The 18,562-nt window shown below is 44.3% G+C and overlaps 1 protein-coding gene across 5 annotated transcripts in view; it reads right to left on the bottom strand.

Moving 5' to 3' along the window:
• The window catches only part of DVL1 (dishevelled segment polarity protein 1), a 77,799-nt gene that overhangs the window by 21,073 nt on the left and 38,164 nt on the right, over positions 1-18,562 (bottom strand). For 3 of the 5 annotated variants that reach the window (XR_013958166.1, XM_080631051.1, XM_080631052.1), the window contains exons 5-12: positions 12,693-12,831; positions 7,106-7,199; positions 6,053-6,122; positions 5,175-5,314; positions 4,811-4,887; positions 4,268-4,335; positions 3,058-3,207; positions 141-272 (exon numbers count right to left, since the gene is read on the bottom strand). Coding sequence is in view for 4 of the 5 variants with exons in the window: in XM_080631051.1 (XP_080487177.1) it covers positions 141-272; positions 3,058-3,207; positions 4,268-4,335; positions 4,811-4,887; positions 5,175-5,314; positions 6,053-6,122; positions 7,106-7,199; positions 12,693-12,831 (870 nt within the window). In the remaining variant the exon portion in view is untranslated. The remainder of the gene's footprint in view (positions 1-140; positions 273-3,057; positions 3,208-4,267; positions 4,336-4,810; positions 4,888-5,174; positions 5,315-6,052; positions 6,123-7,105; positions 7,200-12,692; positions 12,832-18,562) is intronic. The other 2 variants (XM_080631053.1, XM_080631054.1) reach the window with 1 other exon arrangement.

Below are 18,562 nucleotides of genomic sequence, written 5' to 3' on the forward strand. Positions count from 1 at the left end.
AGTTGCTCACAAATCCTAAGTCAAGGGAATATAAGAGGTCACAGACAAGGAAAAAGAAGTTCATCTAAAGATAGTGTCTTCAGCCTATTTCCTAAATCCCACTGATTTCTTTCCCCCCAGCATCCCTTTGAGCTGCTCACCTATCACTGCATTGGAGATGGTGATTTTCAACCACATCCTGTCCCGAATTTCAAGGCCTGAGTCTGGTAGCTGCATCACCTTGACAATAGTAGCCATGTCACTCTTCACAGTTAAGGGAGATTCTTCTAATTCTAAAAGAGAGAAAGGTCACATGCTTCCTTGAAATGAAACAAGTCCTAAAACAACTTCTCAGCTCCCGGTTTGGATGACACATTTCCAGTTTACCAACGGATGCAAAACCAGACCCAAAGGTTCCCAAATGCTCCCTCATCAAGGGCATCAATTGTAAACTTCACACCAGTTCTTCACAGATTGTGCTCAGTGCAACCAGTACAGTCACTGAGATGCTGAGTCCCTACATGTCTTGACTTCAGGTCAGTGCTGCACTCCTTCAACCCATGAATGCCATGAACAGCCTCTGCCCACCCAACAGTTCAGTGCACTGAATGCAAAACTCTGCAGGATAAGGTTTTCTGGCTTGTTGCTTAGCTTTTGAGTTAACTGTCAGGAATAATGCCCATCTGCAGAGAGAGAGATGACAACCACGTCTCAATCAATGTCCATTTGGGTATTTTAAGAGTTGGACATCAGCATAAATTGGGGAGAGTTGAAATTGGAACAGAAAGCTTCCATCATCAGGCTAGTGGTTTCCTTCAAAATAAAGCTTCCAGGATCCCAATGGTGGCAGCTTTACAAGGCAGCAACTCACTTAGTGCAGCATTACTTTGTCCTGCATCGTTCTTGCTTCAATACTGCTTCAAATACTGCTACTCCCAACTGCAGTCATCAGTGCTCCATCCATATTCCACACACTCTTGAGGCAGAGCAGTCTCACCAGGGGCTTTGTACTTTGCTTATTGATTTTCATAACAGAACCAGAACAGGGCTGAGATTCACCCTGCTCAACGGAGGTGCCTACCAGAGGAGTGTAGTTCCTTTAGAAACTCCTTCTCTACCATACAAAGTGGCACCTATCTTGAAAGCCCAGTGGGATGAATCTGGGTTCAAGAGCCCACCAGCCTTGTGTTCTGCACAGTACTCAATCATCCTATGTTCTTCGGATACAGCACCTCCTTCCTGCTCCCATCTCAGCCCACCAAAACTCGTGTTTTCATGAGTTGAGCACATGTACCCTGTGTTTTCAGACCATTCCAGCAGGAATTCAGAAGCCCTCCTCCCGTCGCTTCTCCCAGCTCCCAGATCACCCACCTTTCAAAGCACACGGGACTCATTTTGTTCTTTTCCAGCAACCCCAAACTTTGGTAAGAGGCACAACAAGCTTGAAGCAATGAGAGCTGAAAATGCTTCTTTAACTATGTGTGCTGCTAAAACGCACGTAAACATCCCAGAGTATCTCTGCACGCAGTTTCAATACTTCCAAAGCCTAAATAAACAGCGTTTGCTTTTGCTTTAAGTTAGTTTGGTTAGTGGCAAAAAGCAACATGTTTGCCTGGGGGTGGAAAAGACCCAATACACCAGTATTCAAGTAAAGAATGTGGGAAGCAATAGATTGTATTTTCTTGGAGACCTGTGACCTGCATATAAAGAACAACACTGGCCAAGGCAGAGTTCAACACTCACAACCCACTGCAAGAGAATATTCTCCTGCATCAGCCAGAACATTGCTGAGGAATAAGATACTTCTAAGTAATAATTACTATGAGACACCTCAGCCTGCCTTGGTTTGCATAGTCCTGGTTCTGAACAAAACGAAGAACTAGCACAGAGTGATTCCTACTGGGTGGTGGTGATTTGTACAGCCCCAGAATCTCAGCTGCTTTAATGACTAGCACCAATGCGATGGTGGCTGAGCAAAGGCTTCAGATATAACATCACTTTGGCTCTGGAGGCTGGAGAGCAAAAGAATGCCAGTCAGAAGGGAAGCAGTTCTTTAGTCCATTTCCATTATTCTGGCCTTGCTAGACAGAATAAAACAGGAGACATTCACAATGCTTAAAACAAGGACCCATGAAACAGACTTGTCTAAGATGACTCCATTAATTCACTGCTTCCCCTTTCACAGCCCAACACTGTAGAACAGATATGATATTTGTTTCAAATATCCCTGTCTCTGGCTTTAGAGGATCTGCAACAGAGAATCCTGAACAGGAAAAGCGAGAACCCCCATGTTTCAGGAAGCTCTCGGTTCTCGAGGTACCAGTGCACAGCCTCTCCTCTCCTCCTCCATTCCTCCCCAACTCTATCTTTCCTGCCAAAGAGGTTCACACAACAGGTACACTTTGTACCTGGGGCTCTGAGGTGCTGCCTGCCCTGTTTTGGGGGGTAACAGGACTGAACTGCGTCAAGCAGAGGGTCACAATAAAGGCCAGGGGTCCTCCGCATTTTCTTGCATTCAGGAAAGGAAACACTGTCAGTCACTGAAATGAGAAGCTGTCTCCAGAAATGTGGTTCTGCTCCCAGATAACCTTTATTTTAAAAGAAGGATTGAGGGGGACATTACATTTGGTTTTTCCCTATTCAATTGATTGTAAAAGTATCAAAAAGTATAAAAGAAGGCTATGTGAATACCAGTGGCAGATCTATGTGATACATCACTACCACCATTATCCAGTGACATCTACCTGAAGTAAATCATGTCAATTCATTAAAAACCAGTCAAATGCAAGGAGGAAGCTCTCACGTTCACCTAAGGGGATAAAGTTGGAAACCTGCCTTGTTACTTTAAAATGGACCAGAGGCCACCTCTTCCTGAATGCGAACCACCGTGTTAACTTCTGACCTTCAGAGAAAGGTTTTATGCTCCCCATAAGAATCACAGATTTAAGAAAGCATTCAAGAGTTGTGTGGTGCTGTCGTTTTCACGGTGCTTGTGGCCGGGGTTGGGTTGTGCACAGCTCTGCACTGCTGGCCCCGAGCAGAAGGCACCTGCCCTGTGCTGGCCGCAGTGTGACTTACTTTCCGAATCGGGAATTGAGCTTGTTAGTGAGGAGCTGGTAGATGTGGTGATGCTCATGGAGGGGCTCATACCGTAACGGGGGTACGCTCCCGTCATGGCTGTGGTATGAGAGATCCACGCTGCAGGGTCAATTGGCCTCACTGGTTCAGCTGCAAAACAACCAGGAAGGGAGAAAGAGAGACATGGAATCAGATTGACAATAAACACAGAGACCTAGAGGAGAAGGAATGGTTTAGGGTACACAAGTCCTGATATACAACTAAGATCATCCCAGCATAAGGAACAAAAAGCACCTTGCCAGCAATAGCTGGATTCCTCTAGCAATTGGATATAACATAGTAGGATAAAACCAAGACATTCCTGTTCCTGTAGCTGCAGTAGGAGTGAGGTATTCCCCCTGTGTGGGAAAGAAGCTGTGAGTCCAGTACTAATATTTCACTATTATTCCATACAATGAGATAGAGATTCTCATTTCGCCATGACATGAAGTACTACCAAATGCTTTGCCCCAGGTGATGGGAAGTTCTCTCCCTACTTCTAAGGGTCTTGGATCCAAAATAACCACTCAGAAGGTGAATCTTTTGCTGAAGGTGAATCAGAACAGCAGCTTTAGAGCTCTGTATTCGCAGAGATGAAGCATGATGGACTTTCCCCCTCAATGTTTTCAGCAGCCACAGTGAAACCTTTTAGGACTGGCATAGTCTTTCAAGATAAATAGCTAGGACATGTAACGACCATTTGAAAAGACCAGCATCAGTGAAAATTACACTCAGAGCTTAAGAAGAGCACATAGCAGGTCATTTATAAAGCTGAGACTTTTCTTATGATTCCTAAGGACTTTAACTGGATGAGCTCCCACAGCCTGCATCAGGCCGTTGCGCTAATTCCAATGAACAATACTATCCTCATCTTCTTGGAAGGACTGGTAACACCCTGGTTTCAGTATCCTAAGCAGAACACTCACCAGTAGGAGGCATCTGTGCGTTTGACACGAGCACAGATCTTCTATAGCTACTGAAAGGTTTATGAAAGAGCCTGATCCAAAGCGATGTGTATCTCAGACCCCTGCCTCCCAAAACAAACACAACCCAACTTAAAAGTACCAACCTTGCAGGGAATGGGAATCTGTTAGAGGCCAAAATAGCTGAAAATACCCTGGACCTTGAGGGCTCCCCAGGAACCCAGCAAAGAGCACAAGTATGTACTCACCCCTGGGGATGGTGAAATAACTCCTGGGAGTAGGGTCCCAGCATTTGGCTACTGTTAGGCTGATAGGTCTAGGAAGAAAGAAAACAAGGGTGACTCTCAACTCTCCCTACAGAAGTTGTAACTGCTACAATGAGCTCTCTAAAACAAACGTATTCCTACCCAACAGCTGCCAAGTACATTCTCAGAATGCTTTTGAGATGCTTGTCCAAGTATTTTCAGTATGAACAGGTACCAGGATGGTGCTGGTTTTGCATAGATCATGAGCACTGCTGCTGAAATCTGGTCAAACGATCAGCTCTTGAGATATTAAAACACTCATCACATAAACAAATAGTGCTACTGAAACCAGGCAACTCCTAGTTTGTGTTGGCTTTGGCTGGCACATTGGAACCAGTCTCACCTACACATCATTTACACCAAGACATTCAGAGTTGAGATAAGCTGGTTGCTTATTGAGCTCAAAATGTTGATTTCTCTGAGGTTTGCCCAAACCAGCAACTGCAGATGGAGGAGAAGCAACAAGAGGTTTGGGAAGATGCTCACCCTGGTTTGGAGACTATTTCCCGTAACACCCGAACTGCATCATCGTTGCTCATGTTCTCAAAATTGACATCATTCACCTGCAATGTTGCAGAAAGCAGAGGTCAGAAAGTGAAAGACACTTTCATTATCTCTTTCCAATGTTATCTGCCTTATAACTGTTCCCATTCCTCTGAGCAGCTGCAGAAATGCTGCATCTCAGAGTTCACAAAGAATGAAGAGTTCAATGATAGTAGTCTTTGTGCCACATTTCTCTGAGGATGAATGAATGCTGTTAACTGATCCCGAAGCCCATTATCTGGTGGGATGTCCGAGCTGAGCCACCAGTGCACAAGCCCCCAGCATGTATGTTTGGACATGGACCAACCTGCAGAAGCATGTCTCCTGGTTCAATTCGGCCATCTGCTGCCACGGCCCCTCCTTTCATAATAGAGCCAATGTATATGCCACCATCACCCCGGTCATTGCTCTGTCCTACAATGCTGATTCCCAGGAAGTTGTACTTTTCTATATGGATAGAAAGTGGAGGGGAGGGGGGGGGAAAGGCAAACAAAGTGATTGATAGTGAATAGATAACACCATGCTACTTCAGGTTTGAAAACTCGGCTCTCTCAACACATCAGCAAGGGCCCTGTCTGACTCACAATTAGGCTGCCCTATTGGCATGTGTCTGCCTGGCACGTTCAGGGAAAGGCAGCAGGAAAACATGGCTAAAGACATCATTTTTCCATACGGACACTGAAAAGTTACATTCAAAACATCACCAGGAGAAACGACATTGAAAAGACATGTCTACACCTAGAAATTAGGCACCCCATCAGCATTAGGCAATGCTTTTTCCACACCTCAGAGTGGCTGGAAGGATTTGGTGTTACTGAAAGGTGCTGAGTTGGCAGCTCTGCACAATGAAATGTGTGAGCAGCAGAAACGCAAGCCTTCTACTCTTGCTCCTAAACGCCTGACTCCTTACCCTTCCTAGAAACAAGAGCAGAGCTCCACATCCTGGAATTCCAGCTCCTTCCCCGGGCTTCCTGGAAACAATATTAATCTGCTTGTGCAAACAGCTCAGAGCTATCCAGTACTGGACTGGGAATTGAGTAGCAACTCTCATCTGCCATTCCCTTTAGTCCAGTTGGCATCCTTTCAAATGAAGGCGCTTTCTACGGGCTCCAAAGGCCACTACATAACAAAATACATCTGTGTCACTTGAAATTCATCATCAAAAAACATTGCTTATCCTCTTACCCATGTTGAGTGTGACAGTGATGATGTTTAGGGACATAGTGGAATCAGTGATGCTGCTGAACGAAGACGACTGCAAAATACAACAAGAATTCTCAAGGTTTTAAATGGCTCAGGATAAAGACACCAAAAATAACCACTGAGGATGAATTCAGTGGGCACTGATTTATAGGTTTCCACCTGGAAAGTATCCAGAAACCATTGTTCTTCATTTAGACACTGTAAGGAAAGAAAGCTGAACCTAACATGCACTTTCTCCAAAGATTTATTTAAATACACACAGAGCAAGTTCCTGCATTGAGGTTTCTCAACTGCACTTCCCGTTGCATCATTTCTGCTTCCTCACTCCATGACTGAGAGGCAGGCATTTAAATAGCTAAGTGCCCAGTGTAGTGTGAATTATTACATCCACAGTTCCTCCCTTAAGAGAGGAGTGAACACCACATGATCCTTCAGGCACTGAGAAGACAGATGCTCCCTCCCTCCAAAATGAAATACAAATGTGCTTATCAAATATCAAAATCAAAATCAGTTCTTATGCTAAAATGCATATATACCAATTGTTTCATCTGTAAACATTGCTATTTATAGGAGAACAAAATGGTTACTTCAAGCATGTAATTTGGACCATCCCCATTCTGTTACCATAGGGCTAGCCCAGGAAAGGGCAAGAAAAGAGATTTGTGATTTCCTGCAAACTTATTTCTCCTTCCAGCAGAGTGCAAGTCACAGCAATTTATACATTTAAGACCACAGACACCCCCTGCCCACGTCAGCCAGTAGCATAACGGAGGTTCTCCTGCAGAGGCTGGTTTTGGAAGAGGCAACAAGAAATGTGATCACTTAACAGTAAAAGCAGACAGGGAGAGGAGAAATGAGTCTTGACTCTAGTGCTGTAGAGCTTCAAATGTCAGAGATTTAACCCAGGATAGACTGAAGCCAAAGGGAGCATCTCCAATTAATTCAACAGGGCACAGACCCCTTCTGGATCCCTTCCTCATGCTACACTCACAAATCACAGTTCACCTCCTTGGAAAATGATGATGCCGACCTTACCCTGTCAATTTGCCGCATCCTTTGTTTCCTCCTCCTGCGTTTATGCTTCCGGATGAGCCGGGATGAAGTACTTTGCTCAGTGGAGCTACTCAACCTGAGGGAAATTGAGAGCAAATGTCAACTCTGTCAAGCTGAGCCACTTGCATGTCTCTGCACCCTGCCGAAAGGAGGCTGCTTCCTAGGAATGCAGGAGAAAGCAAACCAGACAAGACACCATCAGCCAGCCCACAAGGTATTGCTGTGCTTGTTGCTGGCTTGCTGCTCAGCCCCGCTGTGCTGTGTCTTAGCCTCCGCCTAAGAGCACAGAGAAGAAACCAGCTGAACTACAGCGGGGATTAGAGAGCATAATTCACTGGCTTACTTTCTTTTGAGAGCAAGACAGAGTGCAACCCACACCTCAAGAGGCATGCATCACCCTGATTTAACCGCCCAAAGGGCAGAGGTTGCCGCCTTCCACTACTTGAAAGGTGGTCCCGCATCCAGGCCCGAAGGAAAGGGCACACTAAGAACAGTCATACATTCAACAGGGATCTTATCTCTGCTCTGAGAGAACAGGCAACCCGAAGAATCTACCCTGTCAATGGGAACTTAATGTAAGGGCTTGATTTCAATGAAATAAAGCAGCAGTTGCTAATAGCTACAACCGAATAGTGACAGGGATAGTGAACAGGATTTACCTTTACATATTCTGCCAGGTTTATTTTGTTGTGGGTTGTTTTTCAGGCTCTTTGAACTTGCAGAACCTCAATGTGCCACATTCTACAGAGAAACACTTAAGATCCCCCTAAGAGTCAGGAATGTTAATCACTCTCATTTTGCAGGTAGAGGACTGAGATACAGCAAAGACATAAATGGATTTGCCCAAATTCATTTCAGAAGCCTGGAACAAAGCCTAGATTTCAGATATGTAACGCCACAGAGCTCTATCTATTATGTTCAGAATAGCAAAACAAAGACAGAGTAATGCTCTATCATTAGCTAAGGTTAAAAAGTACCCACCCCTATACAACACAACTGAACTGGCACTGTCACAAAGCAAACAGTGCCAGTCTTTTTGCTTAGCATCCATGTCCTTGTCTTCAAAGGTCAAGCCCCGTGCACGAATGTGAGAATACCTCAAGCAAAACTGGATACCAGCAACTGCAAAAAGAAGACGACAACCCACCACATTGGGAAACCCACCCTGCATCAGGGAGGTGTGTTTTAGCCAAGCTGAATTTACTGAGCGGAATGTTACAGATGATGGAACTGCTCAGAGGGTGTGAATCTGCTGCCAGTCCCTTTGAGCTCACTCAACTATTTCAGGCACGTTAACCTCACACACTCCTTCTTCCCCTCCCAGCAAGGCAAATTAAAGAGCCAAGAGGTGGTATTTTCAAGAGATCAACAAGTTGATAGTCCTCCATCCATGTAAACAGTTCACAGCACCTGGTTTGCTGAGGCTTCACCTTCTCAAGAGGAAAAATACAGAGCTCCCCGAGGCAAGGATCTCAAAACTGGATTTCTTCACCGTTCACCACTCTTCTTGAAAGCATTGGCAAAGACTGACACAAACCCCTCCTCCTATGGTTTATCATCAATATTCTCCCTATTCCTGTCTCCTCTCTGATTTCATTCTCTTCCTCTTCTCTCCCAGAATGTCTCATCAGTAGGATTCAGCTAAAGCTTCCCAGCACACACCAGTTGAGGGGAATGTGGAGAGAGGCGTGTGGCTCATCACAGTGAATCTACCTGCTTTTGGACAGCAAAAAGGAAAGAGGCCAAAGACTGGGGGAGCATTTCTGCATAAGCACAAGTCAAACAACAGGATACCTTCAAAGGCTTTTGGGAGATGGGATATTTTTTGGCTTTATCCCAGTGTGCATCACTCCAGGAATATGCAATAATATGCAATACTTCCCGTCACCAACCCTTCTAGAATGGCATCCTCTAATGGTTACTGTGGATAAAGAGGATTTATTAAATTCATACATTAGTTTACTCCCCATTAATATTCCTCCTGATCACAGAGAGCACAGACTGCTGCCTGCCAAGGCAGACTGGCTATGCCAATTCCTTCCTGCTGCTCCAGTGCACAAAACGGCATTGCTCAGAAGAACAAAGAACCTTTATTTCCAGCTTTTAGTCTGAGGTAGCACTGAGCATAGGTAGAAGTCAGGATTGCTGTCTGACTCCGAGTCCTTAGAAGGGGTAGTTTAATCTATCATCAAGGACAGGACATGAAACTGTTTTCATTGCTATCTTTAGAGAGATAATCAGGGTTGAGCTCAAAAAGATGGACTGGAAAGGGAGAGGAAAAGTCTAAGGACACTGCAGAAAGGCAGAGAGAGCACATCTGAGCTGCTGAAGGGGTGAACAAAGCTTATATTAGCATCTTGTTCCTTCACTTTTGCCCTCCCTATTTGGCTACTTGGGGGTCAGGCTACTTAATCCATTCCATTTCAATACATGACCAATAGTTCAGTTTCCTCCAAGCAGGGAACATTTGGGTTGGTTCTTTTAAACTAAATCAGCAAACCCGGAGTTCATTGGCAAAGCCCTGCAGGTCCGTTACCAGGTGATAACACGTGAGAAGGGAAGCTCTTCTCTCTGTGGTATTGTTTTTATTCTACTCAGCGTTAGACTGGAAGAATGGGAAGCAGTTCCTTTGGAAAGCCACAGCTCAGGTTTAGCTCAAGGGGACAGACAATACTTCAGAGAAGAAACTCCTTCAGCTAAAACAGCCTCTCACATGAGTTGCACAAAACTGATGATCAGAAAGCGTTGCAGAAACATGGTTTTGGTGCTTGCATCTGTTTCCATGTAGCTACAGTACACTCCATCATCCCTTCTTGTAATTCCATAGCCTTTATGCTTCCTGGCTGAATCCCACATAAGCACTGCATAGCTTGTTTTCTAGGATTACCTGGACGCTGAACAGCAGCTCAAGCCTGTTCTCATGAGGAGTAAGATTTGATCTCTGAAGTATCCCCAGAAATGAGTTTAAAGTTATTATTACAATTTGGTGAGCAAAACAATATGGTCTATTTGAGCTTTTGGGACACATCAAGTGCAAAGATGGACACCAAATCTGGAATAAGAACTGTGATCTCCCTGTGCTTGCTATTGACTCATAAATCCCAGAGAATTTTAGAACGAATAATAGGAATTTGTCCAATCCACATTCCCCAAAGGAAGTTACAAAGGTAACAATTTGTTAAAGGAAGCTTATATGGTCTAAAAAGAACTAATGTTAATTTCTTAAATGATAAATGGAATCAATTATTTAAGTTACATTGAACCAACAATATTAACTGCAAGTTGCTGACAATAATCCTACAGATGTCAGAGCTGCCAGACCTTTATTTGCTTAACAGCAGCCAGTAATAAGACTCTTACTGTAATGTTCACCATGAGCTCCCTACACCAACCTGGTCAAAATTTCATCTACTTCCTACACGTAGCACTAACGTTCAGATATACCCTCCATGAAAACAAAGGAAAGAAATCATTGCACTCACAGCACTTGAAGGGTTCTGTGCTGTCCTGTAAGATCTGCAAACAGTCATTCACTGAAACAAAGGGTGCTTCCTAACAACATCCAACAGGACTGGGCTGGAAGTTCCCCAGCTCTGCTGCACTGCTCCCAGTCAGCAATAAAACAAACCCAACTCAAACACACGCTGTTAGAAAAGCATCCTCATCCTTGCAACCTCTTCACTTCCAAGACAGTAACATCCTTTACACCCCATTTCTTCTCTCAGTGACCTCCTCCATGTACCATCTCCTTTACAAGGCAGGTTCTGCCACCAGAATTCACCCACTGTTATCAAACAAACTTACCCCCTTCAAGCTCTTTTTCCCCAGGCCGCTGTCTCCAGCAGATCTGGAGCATGCTCCATTTTCTATTTGGCTGTATTTGTCTCTAAAGAAAACTTCTCCCTGCCAGCACAATACCTCATCTGCTTGCGAACAGCATCACAACAGCATACCTTGGAGCATTCCATTTAGTTGCTCTTCCTGACTAGCTGGCCTGGCAGCTATTCCGTGTGCCAAAAGCTTCTGCCCTCACCTAGAAAGGAAAAGGCCTGCACAGCAGCTTCGAAGAGTCTCTTTCTTCTCGGGTCAGACGCAGGAAGCTTTACTTTATTAATATAGAAAGATTTAGCTGGGTCTGGCATAATGTGCTTCAAAGGCCACCCTGACTGTGCTAATCCTGCCCTACTGCATATCTTGCTGCCATGGAAATGATTAATTTATTTACAAGAAACTCAATGAGCTGCAGGCTTGTTGTTGTTTCTGTGGGCTTGATATTTTAGGGAGGGAAGGAGGGTTAGAAGGCCTGGAGGCGTTAGGAAGGCTTAGAGTACATTCAGGTTAACTATTGATCTCGGCAACTCTTTATGCACATGAACATCCAGGTGAAGTAAAAAGCATCCAGAAAGGTAATTTTCTGTATCTTCAGGTGTTGGCAACTTCACTAACTGCAAAATCAGCTTTAGAAACTAACTCAGGACCAAACCTTATACATTCATTTGGTTGCACTCTCAACCCTTTGGAAATACCCAGGCTTTAAACAGAATTTGAAGGGACTGCTGTTCTTCAGCAGGTTTTTAAGCTATGACTGTTTGCAAGACCAAACAGATCCACTGAGATCAACAGGCTAAATAATCTGTTGGTAAACACAGCAAGTGTTTAAGTATCTCCACCATCTCCAGGACCAGTTGTTCTTCGCTGTTTCAATTCTACCTACAATTTAAGAACATTACCTTGCACCTTATTTGCTTTAGCTACAGATCTCTCTGAACCACCAGAGATCTGTAATCTTCTTGTTCTCTGACAATAGAGATCTGTCATGGGTTTTCACAGCTCATTTTGATGAGCAACATAGAGGCAGTGTTCAGAGAACGCTGTCACTGCTGCCAGGAAAGGGAAGAATATTCATTTTGATTGAGTTTGCACCTTTACAAAGGTATTTTGATCTTATTAACCTTTTATGGAATGACAAAATGTCTTGACATAAAGAGCTTTTTTATTGCAAAAAGCAAGGAATAATTCACATTCTGTCTGCACAAAAAGAAAACAGTAATGAAGAAGTCATAAATACGTGGCATCCCAGCCTGCCTTTGCAATGGCATTAACTTGGATGAGTTCCTGTACTGCTCATAGGCCTCAGACTATGCAATTACATAGGAACTTCTTTAGCATTCAGCTTTAGTGAAGGGTGTACTTATTAGGAATCTCTGCTGAAGGTGTTTTGTTACAATCTTCACACCCTTACTTTATAAATAGGCAGACAGTTGCACATTGCTTTGATCTTAAAATGCGATCATTCTTGCTATTAAAAGAAAAGAACAGGAACAGAGTTTTCCTCTTAATGGCAGCTTAGAGAGTGACCCCAATAACTTAACTGGTTTCTCAGAGCAGTGATTGCATATGACATGATGCTACTGGTGAAATTATCAGTGCTCAGATCATACGTAGCAGGGAATAAAAAGGGAAACATCCACCAGCGTGTTTCAGGAAAGTTGTCAGGAAATACAGTGGAATGGCTGGGAAGCAGACGCAAACAGCGTTTAACAGCTCAGCCACTGTGCCAATGCCCTACCTGCTTGTGTTGTCATCATCATCAGAGTCGATGAAGCTGCTGGATTCCAGCTCACTGCTCATCATGGTCGAAGAGCTGTCATAGCCAGGAGGGTGCTCACGGTGCCGGTCCAGTTTTGGATGGCCATTGATCCGAGGGACTGGAAAACAAAACCAATGGAGTTTTACCAGGGAAAGAGGAAGAGCAAGGAAGAGGTCGCCCTGTGAGAAATACAACACTCACACTGACAGCTCCAGACAACTCTGTAGGATGATTCTCATGCTGAAACCAAGCTCTCTGCAGACCCTGATTTCATTCAGCAGCTGGAAAGCCTACTGCCCTGGCTGGCTGTGTGCCTGCCTGCCTTCCTTTTTCATTTGTCTGTGGCTCAGTTCACGGGCAAATCATAAACAGATCAAGGAAGATGTAGCAGGCATGAACAAGTACTGAAACCGTATCAGCACACCAATTGGAATGGCCATGGGAGGTTGATATCATATGAAGACCCTGGAAAAGCAGCAGATAACCCTGTTTAAGTTTGGTACGGACAGGCCTAGCAGCAGAGAAAACATTAAATAACACTCCTTGGTGAATTCTGTTAGTATCTCACCCACAAAACCACTCATCCCTCAACCTGTGCTTTGTGTTCCTGTCCTACACCACCTTGTTTGGGCAGTACAGCTCTACCAAAGTCACATTGTCTTGACCATTCCACACGCATAAGATGCTTCAGAACAATTTCTTACTGATCCCAGGCAAACGTTGTCAGACACACAAGCATAATGCAGATAACCCCCTCAGTAAGAACGCTGTTTACTTGAAGGCAGCAGTGATTCATCATTTTCTGGAGGTATTTTACATACTTCCCTCTGCAAAGCAAACTCCTCTGCCTGCCTTCTTCCAGGGAGCTCTCACTGAAAGAGCCATAATCTCTAAGTGCTCAATGTTGCCAAGAATTCCTTTCCCTGAACCAAGAAAGGCTCAGCTTGATAAGGCACCTGGTCAGGAAATAGACATAACAGGCTTCAAAGACAGGCTGATATCCCTGAATGTTCAACCCCAGCTGCTCATCCAGGCTGTTCCCCAAGGAATTCACTACTATCTCTGAGGACTCACATGGCTGGAACACTGCAAACTGTGCTGTAAAATTCACTCAACAGCCTACAGAACAACAGTCCTGAGGGCAACAGAGATGTAAAGTCCCATTTCCGTATGGTAACAGAGCTTGTGCCCAAGAAATCAAGGACAGAGTCAGCACTGCAGCCTATAAATCCCAAGGAACACTCAAGAGTAATGGATACAACAAGGCAGAAGAGGAGCATCCAGCTGAGGATCTTATCAACAGTACAATACTTCAGTATGGACATAAACTCCCCAATCCCAGTAATAACCAGCCACTTTCACATACCCTTTACATCCAGTGTCCATTACCTCATTCCTATACCAAGTACCTGAGTTTCCCTGCACAAAATAAGGCACTGAGTGCTTAGAAACTTCAGCTGAAATGAGTGTTAATACCTACAGCGATACACGAGGGGCTGTGCTTCTGGATAGCATCTGACTGGTTCCAATGGCCTCATCGGGGAGTTAGGCCACTTGTGACAGTATCTCCCATGAGGAGTGGGTCTTGCGGTGAATGGAGCTCCTGTTGTCTCTCCTGCTGTGGCTGACTCCTACCAAAACACTTCAACAACCATTCTCCTGCCCACTCCATGCCCACTTAAGGAGGTTCTCAGTGTGCACTGGGACTATTGCTATGTCCAAGTCCAACACACACATCCAGATGTACACAGAGCTTCCCACAAGCAGTTACTTTTCACACACAGTGTGAAAGAAATAGAGAGTTCAGGGCTCCTGCTGGGACACTGGAAAATTGCATTCCTGAAGACTCAAAGCCTATGAAAAACATGTATTTTAGCATGCTTTTCCTCCAGGACATAGTCCCACGGAAGCCTGTGCCCAAGAGGCAGCGCATCTTGCTAGAAGGGCTAGGGAAATAGAACAAAAATCACTGCATTGACTTTGCCATTCCCACAACACACTTTGTAACCATATCCGCTGGGTACAAGGCACCCTCTTCCATGGATCAGTTCTCAAAAGCCAAGTATTTTATAGCCACATTTTAATGGGATTCTGTAATATGACATAGCTCTCTTTAGCCCAATAAACCACACATAAAGAGACCTTTGAAATTTGTGTAATTACCTTCTAGAATGGAGTCGGACTAGTAGAGATTATACTGATTTGGGGTTTCTTTTCAATTATCTCTTAATGTATTACAGAAATGGATCTCAGATCCAAATACCTGGGTTTACAGTCATTAAATTCCACTTTTTTCGGAGATAGAATTGAAGGAATTTTTCACCCAAGAATAAAAACCCTTGGGTCTTGGGACAAGCACAAACCAAACGCAGTATGGCATTAATTTGTTAAGATAGGACACGTACAAGGATAATCCTTCCAAGCGGTATTACAATGGTGCCATAAACCTTTTCCAACTCCCTGTTTCCCTGGGAGTTTTCCATTAGCGTTCCTTGAGTTGTTCCTCACAAGCCCAAGGGATTAAGATGATGATACTTCGTGTAAATGAGTGTTTGCTTTTAGCGTCATTAACAGCAGCCAGGTTTAATATTACAATGGTCTCAGCATTCTCATGTGGGGTTACCACAGATGCTAATTTAGCACCTCAAATGCTAAATTTAATACAGATTTACCACATTTGGTCAAGATTTTGACCTGAGCTCTTCAAGAAGTCAATAATAACTTCACCCAGGTCAGTTTGGTCACCCGGCTCAGAGGCTGTCTTGGTTATTATGGGCTGCTTTGGTATAAATGTGGTTTATAGGAAGTCTCTATGAAGTTTAACGCTTCACAGGGAGCAGCATGCTGAACATGTACCTTTGCTCCTGGCAGAGTTCACTGTCCTAATGTCAAATGACTTTCACCGTGTCCCTCCCTGCACCGCGGTCAGCTTCAGCCTCACAGAAACCCTTTTGATCCTCAAGTGAATAAAACTTTGTCCCATTGCATCTAATGGGGAAGGAAAGCGACTCCTCGCATGTAAAGCGCTGCCGGGGGAATCAGATCACAGCAGCGGGCGTCATACACTGCTGAGAAGACAAGACCCGAGTTTCTACGGTATTTCACACAGTCCTTGGATCCTTCACAACTATTAGATAGAACAAAAGCGAAAGGCAGGGGCAAGCTGGAGCACGGCAGCAGTGACTATGGTCTGTCTGCTTGTCTGCTGTGGCTCAGCCTGACCCGTGATCTCCCTGCCTGTGCCTGAACGCTGCTGCCGGCTCCAAATACCATGTCAGCAGAAACTCCCTGGCACCTTTCAGCCCGTTCCAAAGAGCCAAAGCAACGCCCATGGCTGATGGATTTACAGAGGGAAATGGAACAGGACCTTACGCCTGCGCCTTCTGAAACACGGCCTCAGCTTCTACACTCTTGTCTGCTTGGTACATCCAAGTAACCAAACTCAGTCCCACTACAGAGCTGCAAAGGGAAGACCCCAACAAAGGGAAACCTCAGATCTAAATCCCTCCCTTTTCCTCTTTAACTCTTGACTTTTCTATAGAGACTTAATTAAACATACTACCATAATTATGTCATCATAATTACATACATTTATTGTACAAAGATATATATTTAAAGGCTTCTGATTAGCAATGTGCTGGCCTACATGCATAAATCAAAACCTTCAATTTATGGTTTTTCTTCTATCAGTCAATATAAACCAAGCATGGAAGTGAATTCCTCTTTGAGCACTGTAAAAGGCTCCAAAAGCCAGTGCACAGCTGGATTCAGTGGAACGGGTGAACAGATGTGAAGGGCTTTTAGTCTCACTTTGCAGATGTGAAGAGGCACTGATAGTTGAGATCAACATCCATATTTCCAGACATTCCAAGTAAAACACAGCTGGTTTCCACATTGGATGAGAAGAGCTCTCTATACTGATAATACCTCCTGTTTACAGTTTTTCCCCTCCCTTCTTACAGCTACATCTTCTCTGTTCAATTTTAAACAGAAACAACTGGGTTCAACTTCATGTGTCCTGTTGGAACTAAATCTTCTTCTCAGATGCAAACACACTTCAATTTGAGCGACGGTTTATACCTCCCAAACAGCACCAGGTAACCTTGAAGGCACAGGGAAGGTTTCCTGTGTAATTAAGGTGTACATTTAAACCCAGTTTTGTCTTCTCTCTACCCAATTAAAATCCCCTTTTCTAAGCTTTTTTTCCCTAATTTAGCCAACATTGTTTGGGGGTTAGGGATCAGGACCCATCATAATGGAGTGAGTACTTTAACAAACCGTGATTGTAAGGGGTTTATTCATAAAACACTCCCAGGTATGCAAGTCCTTGGTCTGAACAAGAAGCATTCTCTGCTCTGATTCAATGCCTGCTGCACTAATAACCAGGGACTTTCTGCCTGCCGACCCCTGTTCCTGTTTCTTCATTAGAGGATGACAGAGTTCACTGAGGGTGTCTGACAAAAGCCTTTCAATGTGTCACAGAGATTAGAATAAAGCATAGCCTAGGAGGGTAAAACGTGTGCTCCTTGAGTTTTATCAACAGCAGAGTAGGCCCTGCCTGAGGGACAAAAGCACATCAAAGTGCTAAATCAAATAAGCCTTGAGAGTGGAAGAGAGAGGAGCAGCATCTGCTCAGGGAAGCTGTAAAGAGGGTTCCGTGACACTGCCGAGAACAAAGGTGAGAGCACCGAGGGAAGAAGTCACAGCCACGCTCCCAGTTAACAGAGACAACAACAGAGCTTCCAATCCCCACCAGTGCAGAAAGGCTTTCCCGGTTTTATTAGGAGGAAACACGTTACTGAAAATCCCATCTGTGCACTCGCTGCTGTGTGCAGGGGCCAGAGTCCCCGCTACACGAATAGGGAAGGATGATGCTTTATGCTCATACCCATCCATGTGCCATACCCCTATATTGTGTATATATATATTATATATATATAACACTGACTTGTGTTTGAAGTTCTGAGGAACCCTTAATGGGACAGATTAACACCAGATACAAAGTTCCTCCTCTCTCTCAAGTATAGTAAGATCCAGGGTGATAATTCCTTTGAAACTACATCCCTACTCATCTTTCTCCCCATCTCTGGCAGACAGCTCACCAAGAAAATGCTAAATGTACTTTAAGTTTTCCAGATCAGTTTCCCTTACGATTTTCTTAGTGCTTGCACCTGGAATGTCACATACCTCCAGCTACACATGGACGAACGAAGGAGTTTCATTATGTGCCTGAACCCATCACATTCTCTCTATCGGTATATTTTTGAAGCCAGAGCAGATACAAGCACAAAAGCATCCACAGCTATTCACTGCCTCTGCATACAGCAGCGTAACTTATGGGAAATGGGTGGAAGAGCTTGCAAATTCCCTTGCCTCTGTTGTTATCAGAGTGAATCCCTGCTCTAGTAAATCACAGCCTCTCTGCTGCAAAATCCTTTTGCATTTTTAATGGGAAGAGGTGTGAAAACTCTGTCAGATTACCAGGTGTGTCCCACATCTTCTGCCTGCAGCTTGTCGTCAATATTCACAATGGCTTTTGTGTGCATGTCTCTAATTGCCCATCAGCAATTCAGCAGAAAGACTATTCCTGTGATGAATAATCCTGCAACAACGAAGCAAAGCACACAGGCTAGCATGTGTGAACAATCCTCCCATGGTAGCACACTGTGAATTCCCAGCCATCACACAGTCTGGTTAGTTTACTGTCACCTACACTCTTCAGATCAAAACTGAATGACTCAGTCAAATCAAAAGTGAATCGAAACAAAATCAAACCGGAATGAGCTCAATTACAAGCACTACATGGTACATGGTATTGTATAGCTGGGGAGTTGACTGCACTGCACAGA

The sequence above is a fragment of the Psittacula echo genome, assembly GCF_963264785.1.
Source record: "Psittacula echo genome assembly, chromosome: 17".
In the NCBI taxonomy this organism is placed as follows: Eukaryota; Metazoa; Chordata; class Aves; order Psittaciformes; family Psittacidae; genus Psittacula; species Psittacula echo.